The sequence below is a fragment of the Cibotium barometz genome, chromosome 49, assembly GCF_041138505.1.
Source record: "Cibotium barometz isolate CiBa-2024 chromosome 49, ASM4113850v1, whole genome shotgun sequence".
Taxonomy (NCBI): domain Eukaryota; kingdom Viridiplantae; phylum Streptophyta; class Polypodiopsida; order Cyatheales; family Cibotiaceae; genus Cibotium; species Cibotium barometz.
The window spans coordinates 17,478,984-17,499,673 of NC_141094.1; the positions used below are offsets into that span (position 1 = coordinate 17,478,984).

Sequence of the window (20,690 nt, forward strand, 5' to 3'; positions counted from 1 at the left end):
TCTGGATCAAACACTTCCAAGTGCACAATGGGATCTCCATCCCCCTTGAACTTAGGCATTAATTTTACAACTTGCATAAGTTTGATAGTAATTTGATGTCTAGGGTTTGGTCTTGTTGTTGTTGTAGCTATAGTGGTGATGCTACTACTAGCCCCATTGCTACCCTCTCCCTAATTGTGATACTATCCTCAAGAAATTTTCAGTGGTTAGAGCAGCAAGTAATGTAGGTGGAGGTTGGGGTAGTAGCTCTATGAGTGATATTATGGGTATGGGTAGGTTGGTGGCATGGCATAGGGTTGGGATAGTGTGGAGGGTAGCCATGTGTAAGGTTAGGTCGTACTGTGGTGTATAGGCTCCTCCCAATGTCAGGTATAATCCAAAGCTCCCTCCTCCATGTTGCAAGGTCCCCATAGTCATGTATCCAGCAGCTTGGATTGACTCTTCAACCCTAGTAGCCTAGGTTATTGTTGGGGCCTCTGTGGTCCTATTAAACTTGAATCTCCCCTATATTGCTTGTATTGAGGTCTACTGCTGTGAAGGTAAAATGTCTGGTGGGCCTGCAGGCTATTCCAAACACTTGAAGGTTCATGTTCTAAGAGCTAGCCTGGCCAAAAGCTACAGATGTAACAACCACTACGATCATTCAACCTCTAGTTCTAGGAAGGATTACTCCTTCCTCTATAGGGTTGGTGCTTCTTGTTTCTCATCCATACTGATTAGGGCTCGGCGACGGCACGGCTGTGATAATGTCTGTAATGATGTCTACAAAATTCCTTTCAGTAGTTGTAGTCAAGCACTCTAACTTCTCGGTCCATGCTTGTCTTTAAAGAGATAGGCTTCCAGTAATAGGTCTCACTCAAGCTTGCTATTGCTTAAATGTTCAGTCCCTAGGGTTGCTTGGCTCTTGTGAGGTCTTAAGGATTATAAAGCATGTAGAGATTCCTCTTGAGAAGTTACTCTTGATTCATCATCCTTTGAGGAACTCTCCTTTAGTGTGGGATTGAGTCCAAAAATCCTTCTTAGCCTCATGTACATGTAAGGGTAATCAGCTTAGAGCACACCTCTCCAACACAAGTCAAGCAATGATTTTTGGATATTCTGGATTAGCTGAATTTCTTTGTTTTTTAGTCTCTGTTAGACTTGTGAATGTTCGTTTACAAGTTAGGCATGTGTGAAAACACACAGGTACATGTGTGGCTAAGTGAGTTGGAAAGCCAGGTCTGAATTAGACTTGCAAACATGCATTCACAACCTTGGGAACGTGTGTGGCTAAGGGTTTGTGGTAGACTTGTGAACATGCGTGGCCAAGTAAGACAGGAACATGTGTTTCGAGATGAGAATGTGCATGGCTAAGTGTTCATGGAGTTGTGAATGTGCATTCCCAATTTGGTACATGCGTATGCAATTTTAATAGGTCTACCACTTGCAAAGCAGTGGTAGAAGTTAGGGCCATGCGATTGTTAGTTTTTAACCGTTTCTATCATTAAGATCATTAATTGGGAAGAATATTATATGACTCTTCCTCAATGAGAATATTCCCTGTCAGACTTAGGAACGTGCATTCCTCCCAATCAAGCACATATGCAGGCAAACCAGAGAGAAGTTTTTTATGTTTTGGTAACAAAAAACCTAGATTTTTCTCTAATTTTTCCTTAATGGTGCATGTTTTTGAATTTTTTATTAGATATAGTACTTTAGCTTTCCCTAACCTATCTAATGATATGCACAATGAAACTTAATGATTTTTCTAGAGATTAATGGTGAGATTAAGTCCTACATAAAGAAAAACTCAAAAATTTATAAATTCAATAAGGAAATAGCATAAATCAAAGAAAAAAGAGGAGAATACTTACTTGTAATCATGCAACTTGAGCCCGAAGGGTTTCTCCATGCTCCATTACCCCAAGGTAGCAAAATAAACTAAAAAACAACAACAAACAAGAGTTAGACCGGTGGATTTGCAATCCAAGCCAGGTTAAGAAAATACTCCAAATACGAAATATAGCAAGGGAGTCCTAAGCAAAGGCACTTCCCAAGAAGGGGCACCAAAGATGTTTATTACTAATTGAGAATAATTGAGTCTTGCAGGAGAATGCAAGGGTCTTACCAGCTTGCACCTCAAGCCACTCTTGGTAGAGCAACCTCTCTCTTGTGGAGAGCTAGGGTCCTCAAACTTGTCTCCTTCATTGTCACCACAAAGGAGCTTTAAAAATGGGTGGGAACCAAAGAGAGAGAGAGAGTTATGGAAAGCTTGACCTCTACTTTGATGCCATGGTGAGTGAGAGCATAAGAGAGTAGACAAGGGAATGAGAGAGCAAGTAGAGAATATACATCAACACCATTACTCATCCATGTAATCGCTAAGCATGCATGCAACAAAGGAAAAGAAGAGAAAGTATACACGTAACTTTAATCACAAAAGCAAGAAGACTCAAACTCAATTATGAGAATGGGATTATGTGTTTTCTTATTAGTCAAAATGTCTTATATACAAGATTTATGCTTTAGACATGTTTCCCATGCTTACAAGCGCATCCACAACTACATCTCTGGGTTGTTACCTTTCACTTTGAGATTCTTTTGATCTTGGAGATCTTTCCTCTCAACAACTAGAAGTGTTTTTCTTCTGTTTCTAATAGATGAGTAGTAGCTGTCCCAACTTGGGACATCTATGAACGTACCATAATAATAATGAAGCACTGGTTTCACAAAAAAGTGAGTTCTGGTCTTTAAGGATGAGCCAAGATGTAGTTGTTGCTTTGATACTTATACAGAATCCCACATGAGAAACAAGACCATCGATCCTCTTTGTTAGGGTAGTAATGACACGTGAGGTCCATTGATCCCATATGGATCCTATGGCGTCGTGTATAAATAGCCAAGTAGCACCTCTATCCCAAGGCAATGTTTAGAGAAGACATTTTTTTTCAACAAATCAAAAAACTTAGAGCCTAGAAAATTTTTAGGTAATTTTTTCTTTTGGAGAATTTGAAGGTTTTTGAGCTAAAAGTAAACTAAAATGATTCAAACTTTTGCAATTTTCATATAAAAGTTTAAAAAAGATGAAAATGTTGCAGGTCCCTTTTTTTTTAATTAATCAAATGAAAATGTTGCAGGTCCCATTGTACATAGTTTACAGATTTTCTGTGAACACTTGCAAGGTCTTAAAGTATCACGGGATCCAATTAGTGGCATACAAGAAAAACTGAAGAAGGCTATGCAAATTCCCAATATGTCCAAGTTTGTCTTCTACCTCCTACAGCCTCCTCAAATACGGTATTCTTGAACTTGTCTAGGTTCTCTTTATTCTAAATCCAAAGCTTAAAGATGAGTTCTTAAATGTGCAATAGGCTCTTTCCTTAGAATGAAAGTGTGGTCGTGTGACTATGAAATACTCTATTCAACTCTCAGTTGCAGTAATTTTTACTGCATGAAAGTGAGTGGATCTCATTGTTAATAGTGTGCGCAAAATATACGACATGCTTGGAGGTGACAAGAAGTTTCATTCCATGTCTTGCAAAGGAGATTTGGTTAAACTTCATGGCTTGCAATGGAGGTTTGTTTATACTAGAAATGCACAAATGCCAAGTCCATCATGTCAAGTTTGCAAACGATTCATGTTAGTCAACCAATACACTTATCTAAACAAGGTGAGTTTATTGACAAGGTTGTCTCTCTCAATTGCAAGACCAGTTATATTTCAAAAAAGGATTAAGATGGATCAAGTAAGTTTAGCTCCACAATTGGACATTTTTTTGTGCATCTAGACGTGATTTTTTAATAAGAGATTGTTTTGGGTGCAATCACCTGATTCTTGAATCGTTACAAGTTTTACAAGTGGCCGATTCAACTCTTAAATCGTGGGTTCTTCTTCACCCATGAATCAATATGTGTTGATTTTCCAGTTCAAAATTGTATCTCTACTACATTCTTCCTGCATGCACTTTGTGTACTTCCATGGCTCGGGTAAAGTTGATTTGGTACCTTCACTCATGAGAACATGGTGCTTCTTTGGTTGTGATACATGCATGGACTTTAAAAAATCTCCTAAAGTTGCATGTGGGGGAATTGAATGCCTCAAAGAATGGGAGCAAAAGAAATACTCTTGGTGCCTAGGGATGCCAATCAGTAGCTACATATAGGAGAAATGATCATATATAGAAGATCACAAAAGGAGAGTTATCAACAAACAAATCATATTCCAAGCATGATAGTCATAATGGGACCAACTTACAAGCGACCTTACATTGGGTGAGCTTGAGTTGGTGTCTCTATCACTCAAGAGACTATGGTGTTCTTTTAATTTTAATGCATGCATGTACTAAAAATTCTTGTAATTATTTTTGTAGTACATGCCTGCATGCATGTACTAAAAAATGATTGCATGGCTTGAGTGAACTTGATTTGGTACCTTCACTCACGAGAGCATGGTGCTCTTATGATTGTGATGCATGCATGTCCTAACAATTTCTCCGCGGGTTTACGGGGGAATTGGATGTCTAAAAGAATGAGATGAAAGAATTACCCTTGATGGCTAGAGATGCTGAAAGGTAGCTACATTAAGGATACGAAAGATGCAATGGGAGAGAAAGATGCAGAAAACTTAGATGTAGCAGGGTCAACGTCTAGTAGCCCAAGAAGGGCAAATGGAGAAGCCGCTGATGAGCATCATATCTTTTCTCTTCTTCACTTTCTATTCGACATTTGGAATGCTTTGAAATTAGTCATGCCAAGAGGCTAGCAATTTCTTTGATCATTAGATTTCGAAGAGAAAGCAATCAAGTTATTTCAAAAATAATATATAGAAATCCACCACCCCTCTCATAATGCATGTAGACAGACAATCACAATTATTGACCAAAGATGTAATATCACAATGTCAAAGCAAACAAAACAAACACTTACTGCATCAGGGCAAGACATATACATCTTCCAACCAAAACTATAGAAAGTCATGGTGAGCTCCTGTAATCCACAAAATGGGATAACATAAACTAGACATTATCATGAGTCACCTAGGGTCAGTCCTTCAATTCATGTGACCACTGAGCAGTTGCAAGGCTGCCTTCAGTCTTTGTGGATTACATACAAGTTGAAAATTTGAAGAACATCAAGCATTACAATCTGGTATTTCATAGCTAAAAGGTATAGTTTTTTCCTGTTTTCATCAAATGCATCTTGTGAAATAATGTCCATTGATATAACCGCCAGCCATCGATCTCTTCACATTCGACTCAAACTGTTTCGGATTATCTCTCAACACTTCTGCAGCTTCTTGATTAAGAGGGTCATCTGGGTTAGGGTCCTGCACTTGAACATGTATTAGCAACATATGGTTTGAACTTCTCACAATAACGTAAAAGACAAATTGGCAGGCATAAAGAGAGCCTCTACTAACCAGAAACAAGTACTGCAATCCATAGATGATAGAATTTATGCTCAAAACCGGTTTCCAGTCTTCTCGCAGAATGTTTAGACACACATTGCCTTCCAGATCTATATTCGGATGGTACACCTTTCATAGAAAACCGACCATGTGGCAAACAACAACATGAGTGACTTGCTTCACGAATATGGTGGGTATTAATTACATATATCATAATCCTATCAAAACACCTTAGTTTTGCATTTCACTTTTGGAGCTTCGTGAGGGTAGATGGGCGAAATACTGAAGCTAAAAACAAACGTACCACCCCTGCACAAAAAGGAAAGACTTAAAAGGCTTGCATAGCTACTATGCGATCACATGGAAGCTGTAAACAAGACTGATACCAATGTGACTGAAAACAAGAGGTGAACTAGAGGAAAAATCTTACAGATAGTAACCCTCATCTGGTCGAATTGTGATTTCAAAGTTCAGAAGGTCATCCTTCCCATTGGGAAAAGATATGAAAGTTGTCTTAGCCAGATTTAACTCACTAATATCTGCACACACACACACACACACACACACACGGTGAAGGTTTTCTTTTTTATAGCAAAAGCCAAAACCTCATCACATCAGTTAAAAAAACAAAGCACACATGAAACCATTCACAAGCGTGCACCATAAATGCGATGTGCATATATAACCTAACCCAAAAATGTGTCTCAAGCCACTGAAATGGCTCAATCCCATGACGACAGTTTCTCTCCGTCTATTGGGGTACAAGTTGCTGTTTCCAAACTTGGACACTGGATGCTGAACCACCCATTGGCACACCGCAGACATGATTAGACCTAAAAGTCCATTTCTCATGTGATGGTGTAATGTGGCCAATTAATGTTTCAGAAGTACTGATGCATAAATCTAATGCCCAAATGGGTGCCCAATGCCTGCATTGGTGCCACCATGAACATGCAACTATCCAACCATTCATCGAACAGTCTAACAAGAACCTCTTGAAAAAGCACTAATCAAGCTATATACTTCCACGGGTATTATGGACAACTACACTTTCTGCACTACTATGGGGGATATCAAATGCTATGTACTACCTTGATCAGAAAGCAGGGCGGTCTTTCTGATGTGTTGGTGCCTCCTTGACAAACCAGTTTTTCAATAAGACCCAATTTGCAAGCTCCCAGCGTCGTCTTCTTGCAAATGTTGAAGACACCGGTCTTCTACAGCTTCTTTCAAAAGCCTGTCTTCCTCTTCCTGCTAAACTTCAAACATTTGAGCCAATGCCCCATTAGTTGCATGTGTAGCTGCTAGCTCTACATCTTCTGAAGGTGTTACTTCCATCATCATCTAGAGCTGCCAGTGGGGGGACTCTTCAATCCATGGGGTTGTACATCTGATTTGAGATTTGTGCCGCAAAGGCCTACTCCTCAAGGTAAGAAGTCATGCATCCATGTCCATCTGTCAACCAAAAGGCAGTACCATCTGACAGGAATCCGAGATTTGATTTTCATAATGGAAAGTTGCAAAGCTGGGTTTTATCCATTTACAGGACTTTGAAAAGATTACCAGGATTATGGGGCACTTTCCTAGGACCTGCAAACACCCAGGAAAGTGATCCTCAAGAAAGAGAAGAAGGGGGGGGAAGGGGGGACGGGGGAGGAAAAAGGCATGGGTCGGTCTGTTTGCTGACTCAAGGGCTCTGTGTGGTCCTCTATGACAGCAGATTCTATCTCGTTTGTGTTGAGGCCTGGTGACCCTACCTCCTCCCTGAAACCAGGTCTCAAGAGTGTTGGAGAACAAGCCTTATCCAAGTACAAAATATTAAAGGTAAGTGCAGCCTCTAAAAAGGCTACATGTGTATGTGTGTGAGAACCCACTCTTAGAGTGGTTGACTAAAATATCTAGATATTATACCGGTAATGACTTAAGCAATGATGGCATACAGGAGAGGCTCTAAGCCTATAAAAGCATTGTACTTGATTAAAGTAACATACAAGTCACATCATTGAGTCGTGCAATCTATCTCTTTTTGAGCATTGTCTTTCTCTCTCTAACTCTCTCTCCCTCCCTTACTTCTCTCTATTCATCAAATGCCATAGCCATGTTTGCCTTCAAGCCTCCATTGCTTCCATTAATTCGTAGTAGAGCCCCTGTTCCAGTTCGAATGGAGCTACTCACTGAACGACCCGTGACTATAAAGCAGAGCTACGTGAGCCCAGCTGTAGCTGCTCAGCTATCCCCCCATCATCTGCAGCCTGCACCAAACAACACTGCCCACAGGCTGCCGACTGAGAAGGTGGGGTCACAGGTGAAGCAGGCGACACTACAAGCATAGGACTTCGTAGCCGGGGCCTCTAAAGATGCCAGGGAAGCTGCCCAGAACGTGGCGGAGGGCACCCGCAATAAGGCTGGACAAGTGAAGGACAAAGTGCAGAGCTACGAGGAGGATCTGGAGACAGTGGCTCACAAGTACAGATCCAAGCTGGGTAACCAAGCAGAGAACGTCAAGAACGAAGCTGCCTCTGGTGCTGACAGGTTAAAGGGAAAGTCCATCAGCTGACCTGTCTTGCCTCTCTGCCCCACTGGCTCCTCCCAGTCCAGCCTGGTGCTCGTGATTTTCCTCTGCAGCCACGTAATTCAATCTGCCAACTACTGCTAATGTCGATGATGTGCAACCACTACAAACGCCAGCTAATCGACAGACCAAAATCAATCAGGAAAGTTTTTTTAAAAATCAATTTGGGCCTTTTTACATTTTCTACAACCCTTGGCCTCTCTGATAAGCTTATACACCATGTTGCAGATCTCCCAACCTCCAAGAAGCCATGAGAAGCTGGACAAGCTTTTTGGGACTTAGGAAAAGAATTCCAAAATTTCTTTGCAGATAGAGTTCTATGGCCTTATGATGCAACCACATGAGAGCTTTGATGCTCACATGAACATGATGAAGTCCTTAATAAACCAACTTACAAGTCTAAACGTACAAGTTGAAGATGATGTGGCCCTTGCAGTACTCATAAAGTCCATGCCGGAAAAGCTTTACGGGAACCTCATCACCACACTAAAGAACCTACCAAATCTTACCTTGGAAGGGGTCATAGCCTCCTTCAAGGAAGAAGAAAGGAAGATTAAGAACAAAGCGAAGGGGAACAACAACAACTTCACAAAGAAGAACTTCAAAGGTATAAAGTGTTCCCTTTGTGGTAGGAACAATCATGCAAAGGACTGCTATTCAAAGAAGCCTTACAAACATCATGGATAAAACAACTACAATGAGAAGAATTACATTTATAAAAAAGCAGAGGCCAATGTCACACAAGAAGAAGAAGAGACTTGAAAAGATGTGAACTCTGCAGAGCATGAAGACTCATGGGTCTTTTAAAGGTCTACTACACAAGGTGTGGCTTGACTACCATTGTACTATACTCCAAGGATAGAACCACACAACTTCCAGTGAAACTACATCATAGACATAGATTTATCCAAATGAAGTGTGAACTAGGATAACGCTTGAGGGGAGTGTTGGAAAACAAGTCTTATCCAAGTACAAAAGGATAAAGTTATGTGAACAGCCTCTAAAAGGGCTACATGTGTGTGTGTGTGTGTGTGTGTGTGTGTGTGTTTGAACCCACTCTTAGAGTGGTTCACTGAAATATCTAGATATTGTACTAGTAATGACTTAAGCAATGATGTCATACAAGAGAGGCTCAGCGCCTATAAAGCAGTGTACTAAATTGAAGTACGATATACAAGTCACATCACTAAGTCATGCAATCTTTCCCTTTTTAAGCAATCTTTCTCTCTCTCAATCTTTCTGTCTCTCTTACTTCCCATGGTTGTCTTGTGAACACAAGTTGTCACACCTTCACCAATGGGAAGATGAAGCCGCAAAACCACAAGGGTGTGATTGGAGACGGTAGTGCCCATCATTACCATGAAACGTTGTGAAAGGTGGCCAAAGCTCAAAACAAAAATGGAGTGTGGAAACAAATAATGAATAAATGATGAAGTGTAAAGAGACCAAGGTGGCAGAGACAACATGGCAATGGGGAGGATAAGAGCAAATGCTAAAAAACCAAAATAGAAAGAGTATGGGTGAAGAAAGGAGCCGACGCAAAGGTTCCAGACGGCGGCAAAGCAAAGGCACGACAGGGAAAAAGGAAGAGGGAGACAATTTACGACATAGGGAGACGAGAGAGGGAGGAACAGCAAGAAGCATAGGAGTGAGTGAAGTAAGATAAGTACCTACAATGAAGCAAGCTAGCTACAAACAAAAGATCTTATTTTCGACGGGAGTAGAAGTGATGTTCAGAGCGATCGAAGTGAATTTGGGTAAATCAGACTAGAGAAGGCTCAAGGTCTAGAGAATCTCAGGAGAGGTGTTCCCGGTGGTTTCTGTGAGGCGACTCTGTTAGAGACGTGATTTAATCCAAAATCATGTTCAATTGCTACTGCTGTAAGTCAATTGTGTGCTGAGTTGAGTCTGTCTAGGGAAGGCCTACAGTTTGTGATAGCTTGAATAGTAGCTAGAGTCTACAAGTGGAGAAACAACAAGTTTTCAGTGTGTGTGTGTGATAAGTTTGAACCCATTGTCTCCAAGGTGTTGAGACAGTCTATCTTTGTTTTGTGAAGAGAAAAGAGAGTTTGGAGCTTGTATCTGTGACATGGTCAATGAGAATTTGTGTTATGGGGTTTGGTTTGAGTTGTTTTGTTTGATTTTGTTGAGGTAGGGCACCTATCAAGAGATGTCTGACGTTCTAGGAGTCAAAGCTGTCCTATGATTGAAACAATCTTCTTCTGTTGAGAATATGCTGTCAGAAAGGGTCAGAAGGATGTCAGTTACAGGCAACTATGTGTCTAGGGGGTCGACAAATGAAGTAAAGAGTGATTTTGATCTTTTAGGATACAAGGGAAGTTATTTTGGGTTGAGTCTGACGGTCTTGAACCTGACAGAAGTCAGATGGGGTTGTGGGCAAACAGGTCATTCTGGAGCAGCTGTAACTTGATTGTGATCAGCTAGGTGTCTATAGAGTTATATCTATGTGTGGTTTGAGTGTTTAGAGGGTTTATAGATGTTAGAGGACTCAGAACTAAGAAAGCATGTTCTTGTTGAGTCAAGCAATCAGCCGTCAGCAAACAGAGGTCAGATTAGTCCATAGTAAGTCGGCGGTGGGCAGCACATCAAAAACAGCACACAAAGTCAAAGAAATTCAAACATACATCCTTATGCAATGCACAAGTAATGACCCTCTTGTTCATGGATTGTCTTGTTTGGTTTAATCAGAAACCGTGCTGAGCTATCTGGCTCCTGAGACTATCATCAAGGCCATCTGGTCACTAGGACCGCCCGAGAGTTCATCAATAGTCATCTGGGTCATCTGGTCGCATTGACCGTCCGACTATGAAATCCAATACAGTCATCTGAGCCATCTGGTCGCAATGACCGCCCGACTGTGAAATCCAATGTAGTCATCTGGTCCAAGCATTGTCCACACATCAAAAACAGCATACAAAGTCAAAGAAATTCAAACATACATCCATATGCAATGCACAATTAATGATCCTCCTGTTCATGGATTATCCTGTCTAGTTTCATCAGAAACCGTGCTGAGCTATCTGGCTCCCGAGAAAAACCACTTAGACTATCCTCAAGGCCATCTGGTCACTAGGACCACCCGAGAGTTCATCAACAGTCATCTGGGTCATCTGGTCACATTGACGGGCCGCTCGACTATGAAATCCAATACTAGTCATCTGAGCCATCTGGTCGCAATGACCGCCCAATTGTGAAATCCAATACAGTCATCTGGGTCCTCTGGTCGCAATGACCGCCCGACTGGGAAATCGAATACAATCATCTAGGCCCTCTCGTCGCAATGACCACCCAACTGTGAAGTCCAAGATATCTGCCATCTCGCATCGTTGTTGTCCAATGGGTCATCTCGCATCATTACCTCCCATATACAAATCTCGTTCTGGCATCGTTGCCGTCGTCATCTGCGTCCAAATACAAATCTTGCTCCTTGGGCTATCGGGCATCGTTGCCACCCAAACTAGAGCATGTCCAAGTAACCATTATATAAGCAGAATAATGATCAATTCCTGTCCAATATATATACAATGAAGAGGCCTAGAGATACAATCCCTCCCTCTTGAATCTGTCTTCATCACAATGTTAGAATTGTGCATCTCAGTGTTCTGGGACCTTTACCATTTATCTGGGTATTTTATTGTATTTCTCCTATTTATTTGTCCTGTGAGCAATCGGCCAGCCCTAGAGGCAATCAGCCAGCTCATTGAGGCACTATATAAGGAGTTCCCCTTTATTCATTTCTTCATCCAATCCACTTGCACATATTTCAACATTCAGTTGCTGGCCGTTGCCATTGTAAAGCATTACTGCTATTATAAAAGGTGATCTTGTCCAACTCTCTCTATCTCCTTTGCACTCTCTCATATGTTTACTGTTTATGCTTCCGCCTGTGCTTTCTCCTTCATGGTATCATACGCTTAGGTCCACGCTACTCCAAACCCTGCAAATCTGCCCACTTTTGCTGTGCGTTTTTCCTCCATCACTTCTCCGGCTGCAGATCAGTCCACACAGCTGCTGCATTTTCAGTACCTTGCTGTGTTTATGGTCCAGCCCTCTTCTGATTGCTGTTGGCCAGCCCTACAGGCTGTGTTTTGCTCTTCAGAGGCAGATCTTGAAGTGTTTTGGCTGCGTTTTCTCCTACAGAGGCTATCCGGCCAGTTTTGGTGGCTGCGATTTCTTCTACAGAGGCAAACATTGGAGTTGTGGCTGTGTTTTCTGCACCGGCATCAGATTTGGTGAGTTCTCTTGCATGTGGAGTTGCCAGACAAGTGGCTATACATTTTCTTTTTCCTCCACGAGTCCCTGACCTTCCGGTAGGAGGTTCCCGATGGATCTTGGACTGTTTTGCTGCTGTCCCACCTCTTTCTCTCTACGGTTTGAGAGGGGGCTGATTGTTCCTGGTGCCTCGCTTCGTTGGAAAGCACTTGAGAGAAGTGTTAGAGAGCTGAGATTTGTTCTTTGCTGCTGTGGATATGGCTCTACCCTGTACAAACAAAGATGACAAGTTGAAAGGACCCAACTACGCTCATTGGAAGCTTCAGATGCGGGTCTGGTTCATCCACAAGGGTTTGTGGGACATTGTTCAGGGCACTGAAAGGAAGCCCGAGCGTCCTCAAATCTCTAGGAGGTGGACTCAGGATCAAGAGGATAAATCTGCTGTGGAATTACAAGAGTGGGAGAATCAGGACTCCAAGGCGCATTCTCTGCTTGTGTGGACCATCACCGAGGAGGTCTCACCGGCAGTGCAAACTCTCTCCAGTGCTCATCAGGTATGGTCAAAGTTGGAGGATCTCTTTGCACGACATTCATCGACCAGGGCAGTTACCTTGCAGGGCAACTCTACGGTTTGTTATTTCCTAAAGGCAATTCCATGCAGTCTTTTCTCATAAAGGCCAAGGTTATCCATGACTAGTTACTGGCTATGGGTACTACTTTGTCCTTTTTTTTTTTTCCGAGAAAAGATCCTTTCATTAGTTATATAAAAACGCTCGTAGGGCTACAAAAGATCCTCTCCTGCTCACAAGAAAAACAGAGCAGTGAACAAAGCAAGGCAATCCGGGAGACTCTCCCTAGGTGCTGAAAAGTACAAGCATCAGTACAAAGAACTGAGGGGCTAAATCATACAATAGGAGGGGGGAAAAGCCAAACAGGTGGCCTGTAATGCCAACGGGGGGACCCCGCGTGTAGGGTATAGAAGGGGCCACTGCGCCAGGTGGTGTGAAAGGCCTGGCGCCGCAAGATCGCCTCATCCGAGTCACCCCGGATGCGGTCATACTGTCCTCGCAGGGTGTGGATCAACTCCTGCCAAATCCCCCGTACAGTCTCTGCTGGTGGCTCCAGTCTCCCCTCAAAGGCCCTGAAACACCGGGCCCTCCAGGTGAACCAGATGGTGAGGCTGCTGAGGAGCTCCCATCGTAAATCCCTCTCCTGTGTCTAGCTGGCGGACGAGAAATCCGGTGATGGAACAAGGCGAGGCTGGCCCCTAATGAATCTGATGGCCTGACTGTCCTGCTCCGTCTCATAGCCCATAGCAGGCCCTGACGAAGTCGACCAAGCAGCGGCACCCCACGTAAACATACCCTCTGGAGAGAGGGGGGCCAGAATACGCAACATCCGCAACCAAATCTGCTACGCCTGAGGACAATCCCATAGGCAATGTCTCTGTGTCTCCCTAGGGTGGCCACATCGGACGCAGGCCGCCGGAAGACCGCTGTAGACAAGCCAGGTGCCAACTGCTGAGCCCCTATGGGCGACCCCACTGGAAAGTCGAGATCCTGCGGGCCTGTCGACTAGCCTTGAGCCGAGCCCAAAAATCCTCCAGGAACTCCTGTGAGAGTCCCTGTAGCCGCCAGTGCCCCGCTTCAGCTGGAGAGCCCATCCTCCTCGCCGTCAAAATATGCCGCCCCAACCGAACAGTATATTGGAAAAAGGTGATCTCTGTGGCCTCAAGGGATGCATAAGGATCATGCCACTCGTACTCCCCAGGGTCCCACTGTAGCCGGGCCAAGGGGCGCGCTACATATGCCCATATGCGCCAATCTGGGAGCACATCTGCAGGGTCTGGGTCAATATGCCACTTCCGAGAAGCGGCGGCCACTACCCGTATCCTCTGAAAGGTGCACTCTGTAACCAAAGGCGACTCCACCTCCACTCTGTGAAGTCTACCCTCATCCTGAATCTCATAGTAGAGGCATGTGCCATCCTCAGTGCAAGCTCTGACAGCAATCAGGATCTCCAACTGTGTAAAGGCTCCCATCCACCGTGGGGCCACTAGCTCGATAGGCATGAACCACTCCTCTGTGAGTGCCTCCTGAATGTCATCCCTCATAATCAACCCCCCTCTGAAGTGACTCAGCCTCTCCACCTGGATCTCCTCTGGGAGACTGCAGAAGGCCTGCCAGTCTCCAAAGCTACGTGCTGGGCCTGCCGCCCGCCAAAGGTCCCCAGGCTAGACGAGGCCGAGAACCCAGCATATGACCCTGCTCTGTGCGAACCGCTAGGCTCCAGATGAGCGGTTGTCTAGCCCGCTCCTCAACACAAGAAGGAGGTCGCTGAGAGAGCCCCGGTCTCAGTAGCTCCCAAGCTCTCAGGATGCTCAAAGCAAATCTGTCCTCCCATCCTCTACTGAGGCCTGTCCTCCTCATCTCTATGAAGATCCATCAAATCTCTGGTGCCCAAGTGCTCCCTGCTGGGGGAGCCTGAGCCTGCAGCCGTTGCAAGAGAAGCTCTTTCCAAGGCTCAGTGCCTGGAAGCAGCCCCCGAACAATAAGCTTCCCCAATAAGGCTCTACTCTGATCGACTAGATCTATAATGCCCAAGCCTCCCTGAGCCAGCGGAAGTGTAATAACTGCCCATGCAACCTTTGCCCGGGCTGGCTGACCGTCCCGCCCAGACCAAAGAAAGTTCCTGATCAGCCTCTGTACCTAGCTGATGCAAGAGCTCGAGAAGATCCAGCAAGACGTAATGTACCACATGGTCGCTAACAGCACCTGATTTGCCACCACCACCCTCCCAGCCAAGGATAGTCGAGCTGTACTCCAATACAAAAGCTTCTTCCGAATGCTCGGAAGAAGCGGGGCGATCTGTTGCTCAGGTGACAAATCTAGTCCAATCTGGCATCCCAAATACCGCACTGCTGTGCCAGGAGGAATCCATCAAAAACCGGGGTCCGGGCTCCATGCCGGAGTGGGAGCGCTAGTGATCCAAAAGGCCACTGTCTTGCACCAATTGATCAATGCTCTCGAAGCTGCACTAAAAACCTAGAGCGACTGATCTGCCCGAAGAAGATTGACCTCCTGGCCATGCAAAAATAAGCCCGTGTCGTCAGCAAACTCAGCATCGAGCAGGTCCTCCCCCCGGACTGGGACGCTCAAACCAACCTCCTCTGCCGTCAAATACATGCTCATAGCCTCCGCAAAGAAGAGAAAAAGAAAAGGGACGAGGGGACACCCCTGACGGACTGATCTGGTCAGCTCAAAACTCGGCCCCCATCCTCTTGCAATCAACACCTGGCTACGAGCTGTGGAATACAGAGCCGCCACCCCTCTAATCCAACCTGGCTCAAAGCCCAGGCGAAGCATAGTGCCCTCTAAGAAACCCCAATCAACTCTATCGTATGCCTTCTCAAAATCGAGAAGCATCACGACCAAGTCCTCACCAAGAAATTTAGCTCGGACCGTCGCCTCCTAGAAGGTGAAAATGTTGTCAAGGATACTGCGCTCCTTGACGAATCCTGTCTGGGTAGCATGAATCAACTCCCCCAGGAAGGGCTGGATCCTCAAACTCAAGGCCTTTGCTAAGACCTTGTAGACAGTATTGAGGATCGTAATAGGTCTCCAATGCCGAGTATCATCTGATACTGCCTCTCCCTTGGGGATAAGAAAGATCAGGCCCTCTGAAAAGCTCTGTGGCATCACCCCAGTGTCCAAAACATACTGAAAGCCCCTGCGGAGGCCTGGCCCCAAAAGGTCCCAATAGCGCATAAAAAAGGCAGGCGTCGGTCCGTCCTCCCCTGGGCAACTATGTCGTGGCAGAACCCTCAAGGCCTCAGCAAGCTCAACCTCTGAAAGAGGCACACCAAGAACTATACGCATATGATCTGTGACCCTCCTTTGCACATGGGCCCACACAGTCTGTCTGCAAGCATCCCGAGCCTCAGTGGCTGGCTCCGCTGAAAGCAGGTCTCTATAGAACCCAGTGGCAATAGCTCTGATCTCCCCGGGCTCAGTAGCTACCGATCCATCCGGCCTCCCAAGCTGACGGACTCCTGCTCGAGCATGGCGGGGTCTAGTAATCTCAAAAAACTACCCAGTCACCCTATCACCAAGCTGCGTCCACTGAGAGGCCTGGCGACGATAGTAAAACTCATGTCTCTGCTCTTCTGCCTCTCTAACCTCCTGGCGTGCCTGGCTCAGCTGGGACGCCACCCACTCACATGCAGGCTGCTGCTCCTGGAGGCGCTGAAGCGAAGCAAGGCTGCGTCTCAGCCGATGCTCCCGCTCGCGAATCTCTCCCAGCCGTGTCAAAGCTGCAGCGTGCAGAAAAGAGCTAAGCTCAATGAGTCCCTGGGCACACTGGCTTGCTGCATCCTGGTCAGAGCACTGACTATCATGCCAGATCCTCTCAATGTCCTCAGCGAGACTAGGATTTGTAAGTACCCTCTCTGGGATCCTCAACTGCAAGCTGGGCTCCCGTGTCCTCTCCTCAAATGTCAAAATAACTGGCGCATGATCTGAAAATGAGGTGCCGGCGAGAATGCCGACGGAGCCCCCTCGCTCCCCTAACCAGTCGCCCACATAAAAACGATCAATCCGTGATAGATTAGTCCCTCCCTGCCGGCGATCCGACCGAGAGAAACTAAGACTGTCCTGAGAGCGGCAGAAGGCCCCATGCTGCCATGCATCAGTGATCCTCAATGACATGCAAAATCGCTCCCAAGCTGCAAGCTCCGTGCCGTGCACTGTAACATGACTGCCTCCCACCCTATCGGCCGGGTCCTCAAGCATGTTGAAGTCTCCCCCGACACACCAATGTGCGGCCTCTGGCAATGCATCCGTAACCTGGGTCCAGAACTCTGCTTTGGCACTAGCATGGTTGGGCGCATAGACGTTGAGCACGCCGAATAGCTCATCATGCATCCTCAGAATGACATACTGTGCTCTACCAGGCACAATTATCCCTCGATCCACAATGGCCTGCCGCCATACATCTGCAATGACCATGCATACTCCTCCCTGTCCACCCAAAAGGACCCAACCCTGCAGACCAAAAGGTGTCCCATCTACCAGGCATCACCGAACCATATCTCCGGATCCTGCTCTCACCCAAGTGGTGCTCCTGCATCATCAAAATATCAATGCCGCCACCAACCAGGCATCTCTGAAGCTCCTGCCTCAAGCAACCACGATAGCGTATATAATGTGCTCCGCCAAGGCCCTGTACATTCCATGAGATGATCCTCATGGATGACCTGCTGAGGTGGATGCTGTCTCAGCCGTACGGCGAGCCTTCGCAAGCGGCTTGGATGGAGAGTAGTCCCCATCCGAGCGGCTGCGAATCTGCCCACCCGGTGTACTGCAAGAATCACGGATTAGGCGTCAGTGGCTGTGTCCCATGGCGACTGCCTCCCGCTCAGACAGAGCAACCTCGTGTATACATACATATCCAGGGTCGCGTGCTAAGTCTGCCACTATGCGAACGACCCAATGCCGAATCCCTGAGGCATCCACACTCCCGGGATCCAAGAGAAAATGAGCCAACTCCCATAGTCGGCCTAACACATCCGTCACCTCCAGATCGCTCACATGGTGAGAAAACTCAACTACCTGAGTCTTCAAGGTGCTAAGAGCGAGCTCGAGAGTCCACTCCCGGTCGCATGGGCCACAGAGAGGGAACGAGAAGGCCACCGCTGAATCAAGTGCCTCCTCCCCGCGGGCCGGAGGTATCACTACATGAACTCGGATGAGTGCTGGCTCATGGGGACCCTCTGCTCCAAAAAGCCGTGTGAAGGAGTAATCAAAAGCCTCTGAGCGCTGTCTAGTGCCGAGGCGACTCAACCGACTGCGGATAGATGATATCCGTGAAGCCCGAATCGGCATGGTAAGTCTCGTCTGCGGTGCTCGATCAAATCGGTGCTCAGAGCCCTCCGGACTGCAGGTGAACGGCAGGGGACTGCCAGGGCCTCTCGGGGAGCTGAGGCGGGCGGGGGACGGAGGAGGGGGGGGACGAGGGGGGTGGAGAAGAAGCCGCTGCCAAAACCGGAGCGGGGACGGGAGGCGGCGAAGGAAGAAGCGATGCGGTAGGGGGGGATGGGGGGGGGGGTGAAGGAGGGGGTGCTGGCATCTCCTGGTCCTCAGTCGTCACAGGGGTCTCCTCCTGTAGGGGAGCAAAGCTGTTCCTCACGGGAACCCAGTGATGCTGAGACTGTGGCTGCTGTTGCATCGGTCTCGGGGCGTGCTGCTGTGGCTGTCTCCCTCGACGGCGCCCCTGTCCAGGCTGCCACTCCGAGGTCTCTGTGGCCTGAGCAGGTGTCCCGGAGGCTACCTGCCGAGCCGCATCTGTGGACGGGCCATCAGGGGCCTGCTGCTGCGGTGAGGGTCGGGGTCTCCTGCGAGGACAGGCCTTGGCCAGATGGCCGACTTGCCTGCAAATAAAGCACTGGTTCGGGAGCCCCGAGAACTCCACTCTCTGATCAATCCATCCCCCCCCCCCCCTATCCTAGGTAGCTGAATGACCTTCGGAAGGGAGGAGATGTCTGGAACCAAAACTCTGACCGAAGGTAGCCCAGCTGCTCTGGCCACCACTGAAGCTGCTGTGGGGCCAGTCTCTAGTACCGAACCCACCAATGCTCCTAGCCTAGAAAGGAGCGGCAGGTACTCACGGCGGAGTCCAGGGAAGCAAACTGTAACATGGAAAAGGCGCTCCCCCTGCTCGGCCGTTGCTGGGTCAAAGCCATGCTGCCAAGGTTTGAAGAATGCCCGAGCACCCCTGATGTCTAGGGGACTCATGGCTAGGACCTTGGCAACGCTCTGGGAAGTCTCGAACTCGATCTGGTAGTGACCACGGCCCAGTAGCTGAACGTCCAGGATCTTGCCCACATCTGCAAGAAGGCGGGCCTGGAGAAGATCTCGGATCTCCCCTCTGCTGGGGCGAGTGCCGACTATACGGCAAATGGTGGAGTGTGCCTGGAGGCGTTCCACCTCTGCGGCGAGGCTCGCTTCCTCTTCTGGCGAAAGAGAAAGCCTGATGGGGGTATCCGCAGGGGCGGGCGAGGGGGCTGCGGGAGAGTCCCTCTGAGGTGGGGCGGGAGGAGCCTCCATCAGTGTCTGAAGCTAAGTGGAAGGCGGAGTGAAAGCGGAGAGTCCTGCAAGAGCCAAGCTACACACAAAGGACGGAGGGGGAAGGCGGAAGGCAAAAAGAAAAAAAAAGGGAAGACCCCAGGGGACGGAAAAATCAGAAAAAAGGAGGAGGTAAGGCGGCGAAGACAAAAAAAAACCCCAAGGGGGGAGGCGGAAACAGCGCGAAACAGGGGGCGGGGGGGAAGATAAGGCGACGGCGGCGAAAAAAGGGGGGGCGGGGCACTCAAGAAAAACGGGAGAAGGAAAGGGGAGGAGAAGGAGCAGGGAGCGGGCGCTGCAGCGCTGGGGTGCGCAGGACAACGCAGGCGGGGGGGAGGGGGGGCAAACGTGAGCGCAAGCGGGGGGGGGGGGGGGGGGGGAAGACGCGATGGCGGGAGAGGGGGGAAGGCGTGCAGACAGCGCGAGCAGGGGGGGGGGGGGGGGGAGCGTAGCTTCAGCGAGCCGAGATGATTTACACCGGGATACTACTTTGTTCTCTTCTCAGTTGGCTGCTCTTATCCTCACCAAGCTTCCTGATCTTTGCGGTGCCAGGTCACATCCACTCAGTTGGATTTTGATGAGCTTACCTCCCTACTTTTGGAGGAGTCATCCGTTCTCACGAGTCTCACAGGGTAAGTTGAAGGTGCTAGTCAACAGTTCTGACCAGGCACTTTCCTCAGTTCAGAAGAAAGATCGGAGTCGTCGTTTCTCTTGCGGGAAAAGAGGACATTTGTCCAAGGATTGTTTGTCCAAGAAGAAGGACAAGACCAAGGGCAAGGCTTCACCTCAAAGAAAAGGCAAAGACACGACACAAGATAGTGATACAGATTCTAGTACCACTTCTAGGGCTCTCAGGGCGCTTCCGTCTTGAGAGACCCCAAATGGTGTGCTTCTCTAGTACACATGCAGTTTCCCCCCATGTGCTTCCAACCAGAAGAGGCTTGTGGGCGAGAGGGGACTGATTACAGCTCCACCTACTGTTGCATGGGGACCGTGATTCGGAGTTCCAAGCATTAGACATCTGGCAGGACATGGTTATCTTTGGTATAGCATAGATTATGAACTGGATCTGTTCCAAGTTCATTGTTCGAGGCTTTTGGGACGTGATGTGTTCCGTCCACTGCCGGGGATTATGGGCGCGCTGCATCCAACACCTCATCATCTATTTTTGGAGTTCACTGCACACTTGTGTAGGAATTCGTTGCCAAGCAAAGTTCCTTGCTGTTCGTGGTGGCATCTTGTTTTGAGGAAACAAGTTGGTGGGTGCTCTCTCCGAGGTGATTCCAGTATTCGCGGTGCTGGAGGGTCCACGGTTGCATCTTCATCGACTTATCTTCTTCCAATTCTTGCACACACTGAGCTGCAAAGGGGGTGTTAG

The 20,690-nt window shown here is 47.3% G+C and overlaps 1 protein-coding gene across 2 annotated transcripts in view; it reads right to left on the bottom strand.

Annotated features, from left to right (window-relative positions):
* Window positions 1–4,884: 4,884 nt before the first annotated feature.
* Window positions 4,885–20,690, bottom strand: part of LOC147610359 (NEDD8-conjugating enzyme Ubc12-like) — a 67,443-nt gene continuing 51,637 nt past the window's right edge. For both annotated transcript variants that reach the window (XM_086786091.1, XM_086786090.1), the window contains exons 3-6: window positions 5,817–5,925; window positions 5,617–5,695; window positions 5,399–5,515; window positions 4,885–5,305 (exon numbers count right to left, since the gene is read on the bottom strand). In XM_086786091.1, coding sequence (XP_086642217.1) covers window positions 5,168–5,305; window positions 5,399–5,515; window positions 5,617–5,695; window positions 5,817–5,925 — 443 coding nt within the window. In that variant the 3' untranslated portion in view covers window positions 4,885–5,167. The remainder of the gene's footprint in view (window positions 5,306–5,398; window positions 5,516–5,616; window positions 5,696–5,816; window positions 5,926–20,690) is intronic.